The following is an 18,473-nucleotide window of genomic DNA, read 5'->3' on the forward strand; positions in this document are numbered from 1 at the left end:
GTGCCCCCTCCCCCTTTATATAGCTTTTGCATTTACTCTTTTAACACTAGGAAATGTGGTAAAAAAAAAGGAGTTGCATTGGGAAAATAATGTTTCAAATTAAGTTAATGGGAAATCCGGATGATGAGGTTTGAATGTGGGTTGTCATCGATATGTTGGGACAAATTTGACTTTGGTAGGTAGGTATTGTTTAGTCTTCCCGTGGATCTTGATCTGCTATTGCTAGAGGCTGCAAGCTAAGCAAAGAGAGGAAAGAGAGTTATAGTCAAGACTATGCTCCATTAGTTTACTCCTTTTCGTTCTTTAATGTATAGGAAATGAGGAATAGTTCAAACACACCGTCCTCTCTCACTCTCTCCCCAACATGTTTCTACCTCGAGATCTTAGAAAAGACGCGTGTTTTGCCTAACTTTTCACGATTTTGTCGCATCAGGGATGAGGCGGCTCAATCCCCCCTCTCTCTCTCTCTCTCTCTCTCTCAACGAGAACAGGAAATTATTCAAAAAAATTCTAAACCTATTATCTTATAATTGTGTTAATTGAATCATGAACCTTTTTCATGTTTTGCCGATTGAGTCCATCCGATTAATTTTGGCTAAAAATCGCTGATGTGGACACCCGCCATCCTACGTGACACGGCCGGCGCTGACGTGGACAATGACCAATAATATTTTAATATTTTCTTTTTTATATTTTTCCCTTTTTTCTTTTCTTCTCTTTTCCTTCTTTACTGTTTTTCTTCTTTTAGGCTCCGTTCGTTTGGCGGAAAATGTTTTTCAGGAAAATATTTTCTGGATTTTCCAGTGTTCGGTGGGCAGAAAATAACTTCCCACGGAAAACATTTTCCCTCCCATGGGCAACTTTGCCTTCACTTTGGGGGAAAATGATTTCCTCTTTTCACAAAGAGGAAATCATTTTCCCCAAAGTGAAGGCAAAGTTGCCCATGGAGGGAAAATGTTTTCTGTGGGAGAGGAAGTTGATTGCCACCGCCGGCCGCCGCCGCCGGTCGCTGTCGCCGATCGACGGCCGCGGTCGCCGTCGCCGATCGACGGCCGCCGGTCGTCGGTCGCCGATCGCCACCCCCGTCGTCGGTCGTCGGCCGCCGTCGGTCGCCGGCCGTTGGTCGCCGCCCGCCGCCGCCGATTGTCGCCGGTTGCCGATCGCCGCCCGCTGCCGCCGCCGCCGCCGACCGCCGCCGGTTGCCGATCGCCGCCGTCGGTCGCCGGACGCCGCCGGATCGGCGGTCGCCGAACACCAGAAAATATTTTCCGAAACTTTTTCAGATTTTAGCCGTACACCAGAAAATTGTGTTCCAGGAAAACATTTTTCGGGAAAATGACTTCCGGGAAAATATTTTTCAAAAGGAGAATATTTTCCGCCAAACAAACGGAGCATTAATAGTGCAATGATATTCTGATCTATATACACTTAAAGCATTTAATTAAGCTACGAAATTATATGCGGTAATGAACATTTACTAAGAAACTTGCGCAATCGCCTCGGATCCCAACTTACATTGCATAATAAGTAAAGATTACTCGCACGATCGGCTTTACACTGTCGTGCATAAAGACAAAGAGCCAAATCGTCAGTGCACGCCAATAATTCCCACCAGCTCATCTACAACTGAAGTTTAACTCTAAGAAGAGAGAGGTGCGTAATTTTCATGATTAGAGCTTCCCCGAGTTTTTCAACAAAAGGTCAACAACGCAAATTCCACACGCTCAAGACAAAATGGAAAGATTGATTGCTTGGCAATTTCTTAACCTTTACAGTAATGTTCGCCTGATCCAGCAGCTGGAAGCTTCTGATTTGGACAGAAACTGCCCTACGAGGTTCAACAAATCCAAAGTGCTTGATAACCTTTCCTTAGTGAATTGATGAAATGATTGCCCATTACCGTGACCCAAATACTTTAATGTCCCCATTGTCCAGCATAACCAACCATATTAATTTCGAGTATAGATGCTCTACAATGAAGTAGATTAATAGGACATATCATTCTCTTCAAATAGCGTTAGGATCATCCATTTCATATACGAGAACCTTTTTTCAAACACAAACCCCGGAAACACATGATGGGCATAAACTTAGCCGGCCATTGCTGGCTTTAGCAGGTACATTTTGTCATCAATACCGTTACGTGTTTACAGCGTGCACATTATTGAAGTTATTTTAACACAACAGAGCGATTCAAACTGCAGCAAGCTGGCGATCGGTCATGACCATTAAGGCACTGTGTAACCTGCAAAAGCCAAAGCAATGGAAAATTAAGAAATCTGGTCCTCGGATATCATGACAACTGCAATGAAGTGAGATGGTATAAATGCGCAAGAAGTTACAAAGGAGATAAGGAGAAAAAGACGGTCCATCCCAAAATACGACCATCTTCGTCAGAGTATTCGATCAAGCTAGATTGCTTAGACACGATCAGCACCATGTTAACACAAGAAAGGGTGACCATCCCATAGGATTAGCTGAAGAAAAGGTTGCGGCATTGAATAATTTACAACATGGTAACATCCAACGCTGGATGCATCTGGAGATAAAAGTTTCCAAACAATAACTCTCCTGCAGTAAGCGAAAGAAGGCAAAACTGACCTCCACACTTGTACCCAATAGGCCGATCAGAAAGGTTACAGCGTTTCGGAATGGTGACAGCGACATCAAGCTTAATTCCTGCCATTTTGGCCGTATTTGACAGCATAGCAGCGCATAGGCAGCTTGGGTTCTGCCCTATTCTCTTCACTTGAGCACAGCAGTTGCTCGACACGGATACAGTCTCATCCTGCGCCGCAGACATGCAAGGGGCCAGCTTAAAAGCCTCCCTATCGGGTGTTGAAGACTTGCCGCATTCACCGGCCCCATACACCGTCTGGAGACCTGAAATGGCCAAAATTGCAAAAAACACCAGAACACTAATTTGCTTCATTGGAGCTTCCATATCTTGAACTATGCATGACGAGTCTCACCCTGCGAGCTTTTATTAGAAACAAAAAGTTATCACATGTGTAAACCACAAAGAAAGTGGTGATAGCACTATGGAAGATTGATTTTTGTTTATTCGACACCTACTCCTTCAGATATGCAAATATAGATCCACTCATATTGTTTAACCCAGCGAAGACAAACGAGATAAAGTGACTTATCATCAAAGTCTTTGCTGCCATTCTGTTGCCTTTCCCATCCGGAGTGGGAAAAATAAGCTTTTGATGAGCAGCTGCCAGCATAGCAAGCCACCACATCAAGTACTCCTCAAGCTACCCTACATAGTGTGCAAGACACATGCGTTTGTTTTTGCAATATTTCATTGAATAGAAAGTCAAGTTAACATTATCATCCTATGCAATCAATATAAAATTATTTTAGGCATACTCAAAACTACTGGCACGAGCACAACCGATGGCAAGATTCTAAAACGAAAAAGTGTGTTTGTTCAGTCCAATTTTAGGTAATGCGCCTTATCCTTTGGACTACACAACTGGGAATTGATTTTGAAGCCAGACCAGCAGAATGTAGAGCTCTGCAAATTAGAGTGCAACTATGTTTCAACAACCAGCATCCGCATTGAACTTTATTGTTCATACATAGTTCTTTTGAATCTAACAAGACTCGAGGATCAATTACAAAGCTTTAACACAAGGAAACAAGATTGTTCTGAGACAAAGAGGGAAGACAACTATGCGAGTTTGGACAGAGGGTCTTTCGATAACTGTACCATGCCTTAAAGTGATTGTTAATTAAATCTAATTCAACTGATCACAAGGATGCCAAGCAATGAATCCTCAACTGCAACAATATCAGTCGGCTACACCAAATCCCCCACTATCAACTTACGTCATTATCTTTTTCCATGGATTCACACTCGTTCTTCCTAGCATCTTCGGTTGCATCTACAACTTTTTCCACGAAACCTTTTTCTTTTATCACTCGACATATGAGCTGCATTGAATTGGCAAATAAATGGTTTACTGCTTTTTGTACCATTAGCAAACCCTTAACAAAATGCATCTAAAGTTCCCAACGAACAGTCCAACAAGTGGCTAGCAATGCAGCCTCCACTCACATTTCCCTCTGTTGGATAATCATATACCTCGAATGACAGAAGCATGACTAATCCTTCAAAATGCCAAAAAGTTCACAAACTCATGCTTTTTCCCTGGAAGCTCCCAATACAGTCCACTAACAGAGATCACACGTATTCCTATCTGAAGTCCTTCTAGAAGACACGGAACTCTCCCCAGTTCATGTAGATAAACAACTGATTAAGTATAACTGATGTAAAACTATTATAACAGCCACTAATGAGACCAATTGATTAACAAAATTAACCTTATATACCACTGGAGAAGCACAGGACAATAACAAGAGCTCAAGATGCACACGCGACTGCGTTGCAGGCATTCCCCTGTTCGCAGATCAGAGCACAATTCACTTGGATATGATTTCGAAACTTCTGCGACTGTATAAGTCCACACAAGAATCCAGATGGATGTCAATTAGACCATTCAATAGAAGCATAAGTGGCAGTCGATTTCCGCATTTCAGTGATTGCATCAACATATTTCTAAGTAATTGTCAAGATAGGACACTATCAGCTCAGTATAGAGCCATATCGCTCGACCACCTCATTCTCACAACATACAGAAGAAGCACCCATTCCCCTAAAAGGCCCCCTACTCTCTGCAATCCATATCCATCACCACGACGAACTATCCAAACCCCTATCGAGTAAAAGCATACAAGACAATGCATACGTATACGAAAAGCCCCAAGGGGACGAAAATCAGGAGCGGCACGACCGCCGCGAAGCTGTGCGTGCTCCCGCAAGCCAGAGTCCCGAGCTTGATCTGAACTACATTGACCAGGGCCAGCATCAGGAACACGGATCCGCAGACCGACCCGACACCGGACGCCAACATCCCGACCCGCAGAAGATTCCGATTGATCCGAGCGATCAATTCCGCAGGGTGGTAGCTCGGAGACCGCGTGATCCGAATAGCCTGATAGACAAAGTGAAAAATTGAAACTTTATCCTCTTTTCTCATCAACATCACTGGACACTCGATGTCAAAGCGTCGAGCGTGAGGCGCGAGAGAAGACTAAAAAGCGCAGAACAAGAAGACGGAGAACCACTTCCACCTGCTTGAGGGTGAGAGCGACCAAGCTGGAGAAGAGGAAGGAGCTGAAGGAGTAGACGTGGAAGGCGACGAGGTCGCGCTTGACGGAGGCGCCAGGGGCGCACCGGGGGTCCGTGTTCAGGGTGTTGTTCGGGTCCCACGGGTTCCACGCCAGCCCGACGAAGACGGCGAGGGTGAAGATGGAGTTCACGTTCACCACGCCGTCGAGCGCCGTCACCTGGATGCTGGTGCCGGCGGCCATCGCGGGTGATCAGGGAGGGCGGCGAAGGGCTCGAAGGTGAAGAAGAAGGGGGGTCGTGAGCTCTGCTGCTGGGAAGGTAAAGGTGTGCGCAGATGGCTATTTGACCGACATTAGTGTCCGTGTTTCTTGTGGGCTAAACAAAGAAAGAAAGAAAGGAGACAGGGTTGTTGTCCTCCGTACTCGGTAGGGGTGAAGGAAACTCAATATTCTTTTTTGGGATAAGTGCCATAGAAATGCAATAAGCCCCGAAACTTTTAAAAAATACGATTGAATTCGAAAATTTGCACCAAAATGTAATTGAGTCCTATAACTTTTACAAAATTCAATCAAGTTCTAAAACTTGTCCAATCAAGTCCTTCTTTGGATTGCATTTTTTGAAAGTTTTAGGACTCAATTACACTTTCGTTACAATTTTTAGGACTTGATTACATTTTTTAAAGTTTTAGGACTCGATTGCATTTTCGTGATAAGTTTTAAGACTTGATTGCATGTTTTGAAATTTTTAGAACTCAATTGCACTTTCGTGATAAATTTTGGGACTTCTAATACACTCATTCTTTTTTTCCTTTAGGATTTTTCTTGCCATTTAATCTTGGTAAATTAATGTGAAACGAAAGACGAAAGAAAAAAAAAGAAATAATTTACATAAATATACACTATCACTAGAAAATCAACTTTGTGCAGGGATTTGGGCTACAGGAAAACCAAATAATTCAGCTCCTTGCCTTTTAACAATGCTGCAACGGCAGATACACAAAGAATGCTTTGTCTCTTTTATACTTTTTAACTTTACAAGTCGTGTCAAATGGTGGGCATTTGGTCTAGTGGTATGATTCTCGCTTAGGGTGCGAGAGGTCCCGAGTTCAATTCTCGGAATGCCCCCTGCGTTTTTTTTCTCTTTCTTTTGCCGTCATTTTCAGGATGAAGCGTATGAAGGAGGACAAACCAAAGAAAAACTCGTTCGTCAATAAAACTAGACATAATGAATATTTCATCTCAAGTGACACAGAACAGACGCAAGAGCTCTTTTCATGCAAATGAATAGTTTTGTTAATCACACTAGTTCAGGACACAAGTAAAGAAAGAACCCAACAACTAAAAGCTAGTATAGAGCCTATGGTAATCGCACCAAATTACAGTGGATCGCTGTAATTTCCTCAAGGAACTCAAGCAAGTAAGCTGGTTTAGCCTTTCTTGCACTCCAAGTCTGTGGAACTTGTGCTCAGTACCGGGCAAGACACGTCAGTTCCGTTGCCCGATAACTTAGGCTTCGTGTCCACACCGAGATAATTTGTGAGGACCCGTTTAACTCCGAAACCACGGCGGGGAGGCTTGCCATTGTTATTGTTGTTGCCGATAAAAGGAGTCCTCTCTCCCCTTATAGGGCTAATCAGGGGCGCCGGGGAAAAGCTTGGAGTGCTAAAAGCTGATGCATAGGGAGTGCTTGAGAGATGCACCGAGTATGGCATGGATAGCTTCTTCTTCTGGGCTATCACGTTAACACCAGAGATCGGAGATAATTTGTCTGCATGTCTGGTCAAGTCATCTACATAGAGCACGTCATCTATACGTGCAACAATATTGAACGCCAGACTCTCCAACACTCTTGAGTAGCTCTCAAGAATGGATTTCCCAAGATCCTGGAAAGTTTCAAGGCTTATTATTAGCAAAATAGCTCCTGATCAACAAAATTGGGAAGCTAAAGAAAGGTTTGAATTTCGCTACAGAGAAGAGAGATCAGAGATCATCATCACCTTATTGAATTGGATCTTGCTAGTGTCTAATGTAGTTTGTGCAAGACATGGAAACCGCTGCTTCAAGCAAAGCAGGAGTCTTTCAGCTTTTTCTGCCAACAGTTCTCTCTTATCTCCGTCTAACATTAGGTCTTTAACCATTTCCCAAGATGTCTTCGTCGTGGATCGGTTTGGATGAGTTGGTGGTCTAGGGTGAGATCTTCTTCGCCATACATACATTGAGGCTTCTACTCGGTTTGCAATTTCTAGCGCAACATGCTCAGAAGACAGGTCAAGGCAATCAAGCAGGCATTCTGCAGAGAATTGGTCTGAAGTGATGTATCGATGAATGACGTCCCCCAGAGAAGTTCTCCCATGCTGAATATAAAACCAGTCAATATGAGACCATCGGGGCATGATATAGCAACAAACCAAATAAACATGCAGTTGGGTGTGTTATCAAGAAAGATCAGTTTGGTTATTTAGGACGAAGAACCAAAGAAGCTGCATCAGTATATTTTCAGACCTTCGGAAGAGCTTCCAGATATGAGTCCGGAACTTCCATTTCTGCTAAGGTCATGCTGTTTATGGCCATTGCGGCCTTCAATATTTGGCTTGTGCATTCACGAGTGTGAGTTAACTGCTTTCTCGAATTTTCACTGAGACCACCCGGAGGGACACGAGGCACTGGTAGCCACCACTTTTCCTCTTGCCGTTGAATAGTCCTCCGAAAAGAGGCCGACCCTTCTGCATCTGAGGCTACTATGCCTTGATCAACGTACCAGAATTCTGTATCTGTGAAACTATCTAATATTTCCTGTTGAATGCAAAGGATTCAAGCATAAGTATAGTTATTTCCTCATATTTTTTTTTTTTTTGGTAAGGGTTATTTCCTCATATTTGATGTATGATGCTCCCAATTATCAAAGAAATTCATATCTTACAAGAAGCATGTTGTCCAGTTTACGAAGAGCCGGAAGATTGATAAAAATATCCGCTCTGGGCCTGCAAGTCATGACCTAAACATGAAAGAAAAGCAGTATGAGAGGAAAATTATGATTTATAGGATCCAAAATACTCTTTTCTCCTCCACCATCTGCAATTCTTGTTCCAAGTCCAAATAACTGGCCATAAATGGACGTACCAAGGAACAAGAACAAAGTTGATTAATGAACTTAATTTTTCCAACACCAGACCATTAGAATTAAATAGAAAGTCATGTACTCGAGTACCATAATGACTGCATTCAACTACATGCGATTCTCAAATGAAGTTTGCTAAATAAAGTTCCTATATTTTGCCTAGTCGCCAGACAGAGCAAAGAACTGGGATCTACTAACTGGGCTATCAATTCTTCTTTTGAACACCAAGAAAGAGACCTTAAATCTGTCGATTTTGTTGCCAGAAAGTTACAATCACAAGTATATAAAACCCAAAAACTTTAACAGCTGGATTGACCTCACTGAATATGACTACTCGGGTGTTTCGAACCCAGTAGCAGAAATTTGAGTCTCTTTCCCTCAATCTCTAAGTTAACAAGATCGAAAACAATTACACAAGCATTAGAGAATAGAGTAGAATCAACATACTTCAAGCTTGCTACCATCAGGAAATGTTTGACAAGAGGGTATCAATTCGACGATGTGGTCCGTGACGCAAAGAAGCCACTCCATCTCTCTTTTCCACATTGTTTTCTTTTCGGAAGGCAAGCGTTCTAATCTCCAAAGTTGCCCAAAAATAGTTCCTGCCTCATATGAGAATAAAATAATTAAACGCACCAAAATTGGTGACGACAGACCTCAAGGAAATAACTTGAAGAAAAAAGAAAACACAGAGTGATGTCTCATTACAAGTATTGAAGACAAAAATAGAAATAGGCATACCGCATAAATTGGTGACGGCATTCGAAATCGCCAAAGCAGTGCAAACACCTTTTCCAGAGCCTGACATGTCCTCACCAAGCAACAATTTTGCATATCTCTCCTTCATCATGTCCAGCTCTAATCAAGTTTACACAAAACCATTAAACCTGAGGTGGGTAAGCACTAGCCACCAAATCGAAGTAAAGATAGAGAATTTAGGAAATTTCCTCTGCTCTGTTCAAGTGTCATGGCAACAGATAGTAGCTAAATAAAGTCCAAAGTTTGAATTTTGAATTCTCGACTTTTTTCTTCACTACCTCAGCAATGAGATAACAAAAGCACCATAAAGAACAAAAGCGTAAAAAGGGGATTGAAAAAACTTCGGAACTAAACCAACCTGAAAGTTTTGAGCCCAATTTCTTTAATTTCGAATCTTCATCGTCCACATCCTTTTTGCCTTCATCGTCCTTGACGGAGGAAACAGAGTTCCGGTGCAAATCAGCCTTTCCGATGGGCCAACCCAGCGGAGCAGGCGACGAGCGATCTCTCTCCTTCTCTTTCGCCTTCGTTGCTTCCTCGGCCGAAGAGCTCTCGGAGCTCGACCTGGTCGAGCTCAAGCTGCAGTCTCTGGACTCGGTGCTCGACTCGGTCCCGGAGTCGTCCCGACCGTTCTTGCTCTTTCTCGAGCTTTCGCTCTTCTTCGCCGAACTTCCCATTTCAAACGTGTTAAAAGGAAACAAGACAAGAGCGAGAAAAGAGTGAGGCGACGACTATAACGGAGAGCGACGGAGAGGAATGGTGCAGGGTTCACGAGATGGGTCGCAGCTACTTCCTTTTCAAAAAGGGATCTTGAGCGGAAGGCGAGGGAGAATGCGAGGTCGGATTAATGGAGTTCATGGTTTTTCCGAAGCTGGGTCTTGGGTTTTGACTGCAGCCATGTCCGCTTATGTTGCTGATGCTCCCTCTCTCTCTCTCTCTCTCTCTCTCTCTCTCTCATCTGTGTATGGAAAATTTTGATTTTTAAAGCTCTGAGGAGAGAGAAAGGAGGAGGGTAACTGCCGAGTGCCCACATGCGACCCCCAACGTCTCTCTTTCTCTTTCAATCTCGGATTTACCTTAGGGAGTACGTTCAAATTATTAATAAACAATTTGCAGACACACCCCCATGGATAACATCAGACACTGCGGTTTCCGTTCTTTCTGTCTCCACTTCCTCGGGCATAAAAGGTGGGGAAATCATGTTGCGTTAAGAACAAATAATATTAGGTATGCGCATATAAGAAAATGTTTCTTTCCGCTATTGTGGCATCATCAGATTGATAAATGCGGGCACCGTTTTAATTCAACCGACCAATTATCGTAGTGGAGGCAATAGCCAGTAGGTTCTTGAACACCCTCCTCAGACGAATTCGAGATGATATAACAGGAAGAAAACGAAAAGCTTTTTGTTTTTCGCCTTTCCGCGAAAGAAGAGGAAAAATGCGAGAATTTGAGGAAGAGAGTGGGGGAGCAAAGGTCATTTGACAGGAGCACTAGCGTTCGGTGTCCCAACTCCACAGATTTACTGTGCTCTTCATGCTGTACTGTTACTACTTTCACCTACTCGAGACCCACCGCAGTGTTTGAATCGAGGGCATTGAGTTGAGAGGGTGTGCAAGTTCAGGATCAGAAGGGAGTGAGTCACTGCCTTACTGTTCGCATCCTGAGGCAACTTCATTCGTGCAGGCCTAAAAAACCTACCTCGAGATGTAGATTTTGCGGCATTGTCTCTCTGTCTGGTGGCCCGAACATGGTGTTGTTTAATTCCTATTGCGGTGTTGGCTCTTTCATTTTGAATCCGATGGAGCTTGGATAAATCTGGAAATATAGGGATGGATATACAATAAGGTGACGGTGCGAATATAGTGCGATGAATATAGGAGCTCAAAGTCAGAGTGGGATAAAAAAATATTATTCTAATCGATTAAAATCTAACATAACCGACGGTCGCATCGCATTTTTAAGGTGATGACGAGGGCATCGTGATGGGCATTGGAGATCATCTCCCTCTTACATCAAACGTCCTCGTCTCCCGATCCTTTCATGGTATCTTTTGATGTGGCTTTGATCTCGGGTTTTTTTTTAACACCAGAATCTACTAAGGGTGAGCACTGGGATTGGATTGAACCGAACTAGTCCGGTTCCTAGTTCCTAAAATTTGGAATTGGTGATTGTCGGTTCGATTCCCTATTCCAGGTGTGATTGATCATACTTTTTTTCTTTCCACCGAAATTTTCATTTATTAAAGATCAGAAACACTAAATAATGAGAGTTTAAACTATGCAACAATACTTCCGATTTTGTAGGAATAGAAAAAAAAAAAAAAAGACATCATCGCTAGTTCTTGGACCCACTAGGGAATCGGACCGGACCGATCAGTTTGGTTTTAGGACTAGATAAGCCGATTCCCAATTCCACAAAATGGGAATCGACCATTTTGATCCGGTTCCCTATTCTAGGATGGGAATCGATTCTCTCTTAAACCGATCTCCCCTACATACTGTATCATCGAAGATGAGATCTCATGCCGAGAAATTCGGAAACTCCCTAAGCATGCACTAATTGATAACGAAAGGAACTCCAATAACTTTGCAAGCAATGGGAGTTTGGCACCAAACCAGAACTTCCAAAAAGGGGAGAAGGGTCCGCAAAAGTTCTCGCAACGGCTAACGCGATGGAGTGGTTGACGATTTGCCGGCATTCAAAAAAAAAAAAAAGAGAGAGAAAGGAAAACAGAAAGGAAGAGGAGGAGGAGGGCATGCTAATGGGTAGCCGTTTGAGACTGCGAAAGGCAACGGCCGATTGACTTTTTAGCAGTGGAATTATTATGGAATCGCTTTTGAAGGGGGGCGATCGTGAACCCATTCAAATTGCGCCTCTGCGCACACATTATTCAAATGTCCCTATGTTTTGATGTGATGCCATAATTGCGAAATCGACGGGTCACGTGCACCGAGGAAGGGCCAAAACCACGGCGGAATCCTCAGGACCACCTCGGGCCGGTCCATCCGACTCGTGGGCTCTCCCGTTGCCCCGCAATTCCTGTGAATTTTTTGTTCGTTTCCAATCGGGCAGGGCGTGTCCCGTTTGATTTCGTTGATTGTTTTTATATTCTTGCACCGGACAAATCCGGGCTTATATTTTGCAATTTGTACACGCTGACGACGCGACGGTAGAAGGTTGTCTTGGATCTTTGTCTGGTGGACTTTGCAGATGGCAAGACATTCTCCTAAAAAAACGCCGCATTTCGTACGTTTTGTCTAGATTAATTGGAGATAGATAGATCGGATAAGTTCTATAAGGTGCCGGTTGAATTTTTTGAGGTTGGTAACCTTTGTTTATAATATGAGATGGATATGTACTCACCTTATTCGGAGAGTTACTTAATTGGAATATGCAGAGTTTGTTATATCTCTCTATAGACATACTGCGAAAAGTGATTATTTATCACTCCAAATAAATTATTATTTATCGACGTGAAACAGAACAAGGATGGTTGCTGTTCAAGAACACGAGAAGGGGTGGGAAAATCTTTTAATCCATGCATCTGTTTAAACTATTTGGAAAAATGAGTCGCATATTCAAAACGTCGGTAGAATTTTCCATGCAATAATAAAATCCAATTTAGTAAAACATAAGTTATCATTTCGTATCGACAATCTAAGGAATTATCGTAGCTTATGCTTTTAAAACTACAAAAAATATTTGTCATTCCGGTCAATTTTGATCGGAAATCGCTGACGTAAACAATTTTTGTAATTTTTGAATATTTTATCTTCTTTGTGGCTAGAGAGGGTTGTTGGTGACCCTCGCCAGCCACTGGGCCATTGGCGAGGCCCTCGCTCAGATCTGGGCGAGGAGGTCACAGCCGGTGGTGCCGTGAAGGTCCTCACTCGCAACCGACGGGGCTGTGAAGGCCTTAAGCGAGGGCCTTTGCGGCCCTGCCGATTGCAAGCGAGGTGTCTGTCGCTCAGATTTGGCGAGGGCCTTATTAACACCTAAATTTCGGCATCTCATTTAGTAATTTATTGTATAGAAAATTAGGGATTGATAATTTACCCTAAAACAAAAATATTTCCATTAAATAGCATAACATATAGACATTAGGTGCATTTGCACTAATAGGATTTATTGCAACATATTTTTCTTTTTTATTATAATATTTTTTTTAAAAAGGGGAAAAGAAGGCGAAATCGGGCCGGGGCCGGCCCGACCCCCTTCTTTCATTTCCCATCTCTTTATCCGCTAGGCCCAGCCTAGCTCCTTTCTCTTTCTTTCTTCACCGGCCCGCCCTGCTCTTCCGCTCCCTCTCTTTCCCTCACGCTCTCCGCAGCACATTCAAGGACAGAAGCAGAGCAGGTGTAGAGAGGGAAGCTGAGGGACAGGGCAGGAGCAGCTCTGGCCGGACGTTTCCAACCAGCAGCAAGTCCCACCTGCCCCAATCAACGGTACAGGGCAGGTGGATCGTTCCACTGGCTAAGAGAGAGAGAGAGAGAGAACAGGGGGGACAGGAAAGAATAGGAGATTCGAGGAAAGACAGAGGCGACCAAGAAAGGAGCGAGAGAGGGAGAGAGTCGAAAATTGGTCCCGGTAGAGCGTCGTCCGGCCGTCTTTGACACAAACTAGCGCTCCCTAGCTGGCACTTCCGAACCTGCGGCCCCCTTCTTCCACGGCGTTCGATTTTTGGTAAGGGGAGTTTGGATTCGATTCGCCGTTTTCCCGAGGATCTCAGCTTGGCGACACCGAGACTAATACAAAAAGAGGTACAACTGCGAATCAAGAAAGAGACACTCAGAAGAAAATACTTCTTTGCTTTTTTTATTTATCTAACAAAAGACCTTTAGATAGGTCACTGATAATAACTGGATAACTACAATATAACAATAAAAGAAACCAATTCCTAAATCTAGGACGGTAACATAAAATCCTAACAAACCAAACAACTTTGACTTATTCAAAAGAAATTAAATTGATTGATTCTAGCCAACATTCTCTCCCTTAAACTGATGTTGTAGACATTCAGTTAAAAAAAAAAAAACATAGATATCCTCCCTCAGATTGAATTATCTATCGAGCAAACACCAAGCAATCTTCTTAGCTTCAGAAATGTAGGCAACTTGAGGGGTTTAGTGAATATGTCCACAACTTGCTCGTCACTTCTGTAGAAAATAAGATCAATTGCTTCATCTTTCGTAAGATCCCTCAAGAAGTGATACTTCACATCTATATGTTTGCTTCTACCATATAGAACAGGATTTTTGGAGAGTTTAATGACTGAACTACTGTCACAGTAAATTGAAGTTGCTCCTTGTTGCTTGAACTGAAGTTCTTCAAGAATCTTCTTTAGCCAAATAGCTGGACAGGCACATGAAGTTGCAATTATGAACTCAACTTCGGTTGTTGATAAAGTAACAATTGGTTGCTTCTTTGAGGACCATGACACAGCTCCTGAACCCAGTATAAAAACATATCCTGAAGTGCTTCTTTTATCATTTAGATCCCCAGCATAATCACTATCTGTAAAGCCAAATAAATCTGACTTCTCTTCCTTCTTATAAAACAGCCCATAAGCAACAGTACCTTGCAAGTATCGAAAAATTCTTTTTGCAGTATTGAGATGCATCTGTCTTGGGTATTCCATGTACCTACTAATGAAACTCACAGCACGCATTATATCAGGTTGTGTTGCAGTCAAGTACATCAAGCTTCCCACAATTTGCTTGTAACGGGTGCTGTCCACCTTTCTTCCTTTAGGATCTTTCAAAAGCTTCAAACCAAACTCAGTTGGTATACTCACAGAATTGCAATTCTTTGTCTGAAACCTATCTAAAATTTCTTGAACATATTTCTTTTGAGAAATAAAAGTCCCCGCTATTGATTGAGTCACTTCAATGCCCAAAAAGTAATGCATCATCCCAAGATCAATCATATCAAATTCAACCATCATAGACTTCTTAAACTTGTCAAACATGGCATGATCATTTCCGGTAAAAATAAGATCATCCACGTATAAGCACACAATAAAGAACTTTCCTCCATCACCTATTTTAATAAAAAGAGTATGATCATATGGACATTTTTTTAAAACCTTCCTTAAAAAAATAAGCATCAATGCGACTATACCAAGCCCGCGGAGCTTGTTTTAGCCCATATAATGCTTTTTTTCAGTTTATATACCTTATGTTCACTGCCAGGCTTCACATATCCCGCAGGTTGATCAACAAATACCTATTCTTGCAGGTCACTATGCAAAAATGTTGATTTCACGTCCAATTGGAAGATAGGCCATGAATTTTGAGCTGCCAATGCAATCACCAACCTTATTGTATCATGCCGTGCAACAGGTGCAAAGACTTCTTTATAATCCACATCAAACTCTTGCTTATAGCCTTTAGCTACTAAGCGTGCCTTGTACTTCTCAACTTTGCCGTTTGCTTTCAACTTTATCTTGTAAACCCACTTGATACCAATTGTTTTATGTCCTCTAGGAAGATTTGCCAACTCCCAAGTATTGTTTCTTTTGATGGCTACAATTTCTTCATCCATCACATCTCGCCAACTTGATTGTTTTATAGCGACATCGAAAGTTGTAGGATCATAATCAGAAAATAGAGCAAATTGTGTAAGAGGGTCTTCAGATTGATCAGTTTCAGTTACCTCATAATCAGTCATCCATGCAGGTCTCCTTCTAACACGTTGTGGCCGTTGTTCAGCTACAGATGGACTTTGAGCATCTTCTGGGGAAGTTTCAATGATTGTTGGCAGCTGCACATTCTCCATAGGTTGTTGTCTTTCCTCATCATAATCAAAGTCTGCTGGAATATGATCTCCAGCACTACTCTCACTCCATGACCAGGTTCGATCTTCATCAAAGATTACATCACGATTGATAATGATTTTTTTTTGGTGATAGGATCATAAAGCTTATAAGCTTTTGATTGATCACTAATGCCAAGAAAAATGCATTTTTCTCCCTTGTCATCTAGCTTTTTTCTCTTCTAGTCTGGAACATGGGCATAAGCAACACACCCAAAAATTCTGAAATGGTCTACTACTGGTCTTTGGCCGCTCCATGCTTCCTCTGGTGTCATATTTTGAACAGCAAGAGTGGAACTTCTATTCAAAATATGAATGTTCCAATTGACTGCTTCGGGCCAAAAGCTTTTCGGAATGCCACTTGTTGTTAAAAGGCTTCGTACCATATTCAAAATAGTGTGATTCTTCCTTTCACAAACACTGTTTTGTTGTGGCGTATAGGTTACCGTAAGTTGCCTCTTGATTCCATGCATCTTACAAAAATTTACAAATTCATGTGAATTGTATTCTCCTCCATGGTTAGTGTGAAGAACTTTTATTGGGTTGCCAACTTCTTTTTCTACAAGTGCTTTATAACTTTTAAAGGCTACAAAAGCCTCAGATTTTTCCTGCAAAAAGTAAACCCAAATTTTCCAGCTACAGTTATGTATCTTTTACCTCCATTGGAAGATGGATTTATCGGCCTGCAAATGTCCGAATGAAGGATCTCCAAAGTTTTCCTTGCTCTCCACGATTTTCCTTGTGGAAATTGACTAGGTGGTGTTTACTAACAACACATTTTTCACAAATTCAAGAAGGATCTGTAATTTGAGAAAGACCAGTCACCATGTGCTTTTAATGTAGTGTTCTTAGCCCACCAAAAATGAGATGTCCATAACAAAAATGGCATAACCAAGCTTCATCTTTTGATCTCACGGAGAAGCATGAATGATGGATTTATCGGCCCGCAAATGTCCTAATGAAGGAGCTTAAAAGTCTTCCTTGCTCTCCATGATTTTCCTTGTGGAAATCGACTACGGTGTTGTTTACTAGCATCACATTTTTCACAAATTTGAGAAGGAGCTGTAATTTGAGGAAGACTAGTCACTATGTTCTTTTGATGTAGTGATCTTAGCCCACCAAAAATGAGATGTCCATAATGAAAATGCCATGACTAAGCCTCATCATTTGATCTCACGGAGAAGCATGAATGGTTAGTATTGTGGAGATATAACGGAAACATTCGTTTCTCCGTCATATTGACTTGGGCAATTAAGCCCAATTTTTCATCCTATATTTTGCAAATGCCTCCTTTGATAGAGATCTCATATCCCTTCTCTTGTAGTTGGCCAGCACTTAGAAAATTGGTCTTTAACTTAGAGACATAAAAAACATTTGAGATGGTTTGCATAGAATTTCCCTTTGTGTAAATTGTTACCTTCCCTTTTCCCCTAACAAAGATGGTGGAATTATCTCCAAACTTCACAGTGTTGCGGAAAGATTCATCCAAATCATAGAACACATTTTTATCTCCACTCGTGTGGTTGCTATAGCCAATGTTGAAGTACCACATGTTTGGTTGAGTTTCTTCCTTCACGTGACACACCATCAAAAGTGACATTTCTTCTTCTTTTTCTGCAAAGTTAGTTCTTTCTCCACTTTGCCTATTCAAATTAGTTCAACATTCTGATTTGTAATGGCCATACTTGTGACATCTGAAACACTATATTGGATTTGTGTGCTGACTTTGTTTTGTAACTAGTTGAATGCCAACCTCCACGACCTCTTCCTTTTCCTTGAGGATCATAATACTAATTATTGTTAGATTTTTTATTTGAGCTGCTGCGATCATTGTTTCGTTTGCCTTTGCCTCTTCCATGCTCACCGCACCATCTTTCTCTATTTGTATTAGATGATGATGAAAAATTGTTTTCAGTTGAAGCCTTCAACGCTTGCTCCTCCATCTCTTGCAGTTGGAATTTTTGTTCATGAACCAATAAGGAACCCTGCAATTCATCAATTGAAAGTTCTTTGATATCCTTAGCTTCTTCTATGGAACAGACAACAATGTTGAATTTTGTTGTCAAGGATCGAAGAATTTTCTCAATTATGGTGACGTCCTCCGTCTTGTTGCCATGAATCCACATCTTATTGACAATTGCCACTGTCCGGGAAAAATAGTCTATAACCGACTCTCCCAATTTCATTCGTAGCATTTCGAACTGTTTGAAGCTGCTGCCTCTTTGCTCTTGTTGATCCTTGATATTTCTTCTTCATGGAGTCCCAAATTTGCTTGGACATGTCCTTGCAAAGAATTGTTTTCAAGATTTATCTATCAATAGATAATTTTTAGCCTTAAGATCTTTCAGCTTTAATGCATCTAGATATGATTTTTGCATTGTTGACAACACAGCTCCTTCCTCTGGTTCTGCAACTCCAGAGGTAACAACATGCCAATACTCCTTAGACCTAAGGAAATTTTCCATCGCGCTCTAATGATCAGAGTGACCATCAAAACGCGAGATAGTTGATTGCACAAATATTCTTGAGGCCATCAATTTCAACTGCTGTCGCAAGAGTAAAAACGGAATAGAGCTACTGTTGTATTCTCACGGACCCTCTTTCTTTTTGGCTCTCAACCTTTTGTGACTCACTTTTTTTT

At 41.9% G+C, this 18,473-nt stretch overlaps 4 protein-coding genes and 1 non-coding gene across 5 annotated transcripts; 1 reads left to right on the top strand and 4 right to left on the bottom strand.

The window, feature by feature from the left end:
* Positions 1-2,079: 2,079 nt before the first annotated feature.
* On the bottom strand, positions 2,080-3,377 carry LOC115673102 (non-specific lipid transfer protein GPI-anchored 19-like). Its single transcript, XM_030595168.2, has 2 exons — positions 2,602-3,377; positions 2,080-2,245 (listed from the first exon to the last, which is right to left on the bottom strand). The coding sequence occupies exons 1-2, from the start codon at positions 2,942-2,944 to the stop codon at positions 2,229-2,231; spliced, it is 360 nt and encodes a 119-aa protein (XP_030451028.1). The 5' UTR covers positions 2,945-3,377; the 3' UTR covers positions 2,080-2,228.
* A 1,112-nt stretch (positions 3,378-4,489) lies between these two features.
* On the bottom strand, positions 4,490-5,527 carry LOC115673101 (uncharacterized). The gene is made up of 2 exons (XM_030595166.2): positions 5,143-5,527; positions 4,490-5,003 (listed from the first exon to the last, which is right to left on the bottom strand). The coding sequence occupies exons 1-2, from the start codon at positions 5,380-5,382 to the stop codon at positions 4,725-4,727; spliced, it is 519 nt and encodes a 172-aa protein (XP_030451026.1). The 5' UTR covers positions 5,383-5,527; the 3' UTR covers positions 4,490-4,724.
* A 665-nt stretch (positions 5,528-6,192) lies between these two features.
* TRNAP-AGG (transfer RNA proline (anticodon AGG)) lies at positions 6,193-6,264 on the top strand. The gene has a single exon. It is a non-coding gene; the product is annotated as a tRNA-Pro (tRNA).
* Positions 6,265-6,346: 82 nt separating this feature from the next.
* LOC115673314 (rop guanine nucleotide exchange factor 5-like) lies at positions 6,347-10,048 on the bottom strand. Its single transcript, XM_030595451.2, has 7 exons — positions 9,375-10,048; positions 8,999-9,115; positions 8,705-8,859; positions 8,060-8,134; positions 7,642-7,932; positions 7,137-7,493; positions 6,347-7,022 (listed from the first exon to the last, which is right to left on the bottom strand). The coding sequence occupies exons 1-7, from the start codon at positions 9,691-9,693 to the stop codon at positions 6,567-6,569; spliced, it is 1,770 nt and encodes a 589-aa protein (XP_030451311.1). The 5' UTR covers positions 9,694-10,048; the 3' UTR covers positions 6,347-6,566.
* A 3,224-nt stretch (positions 10,049-13,272) lies between these two features.
* LOC115673167 (uncharacterized mitochondrial protein AtMg00810-like) lies at positions 13,273-14,987 on the bottom strand. The gene is made up of 2 exons (XM_030595249.1): positions 14,097-14,987; positions 13,273-13,449 (listed from the first exon to the last, which is right to left on the bottom strand). The coding sequence occupies exons 1-2, from the start codon at positions 14,985-14,987 to the stop codon at positions 13,273-13,275; spliced, it is 1,068 nt and encodes a 355-aa protein (XP_030451109.1).
* Positions 14,988-18,473: the final 3,486 nt, after the last annotated feature.

This window comes from Syzygium oleosum, unplaced genomic scaffold (assembly GCF_021117445.2).
Source record: "Syzygium oleosum isolate NSW1041296 unplaced genomic scaffold, Sole_v2.1 Sole_v2.02, whole genome shotgun sequence".
NCBI classification, from domain to species: domain Eukaryota; kingdom Viridiplantae; phylum Streptophyta; class Magnoliopsida; order Myrtales; family Myrtaceae; genus Syzygium; species Syzygium oleosum.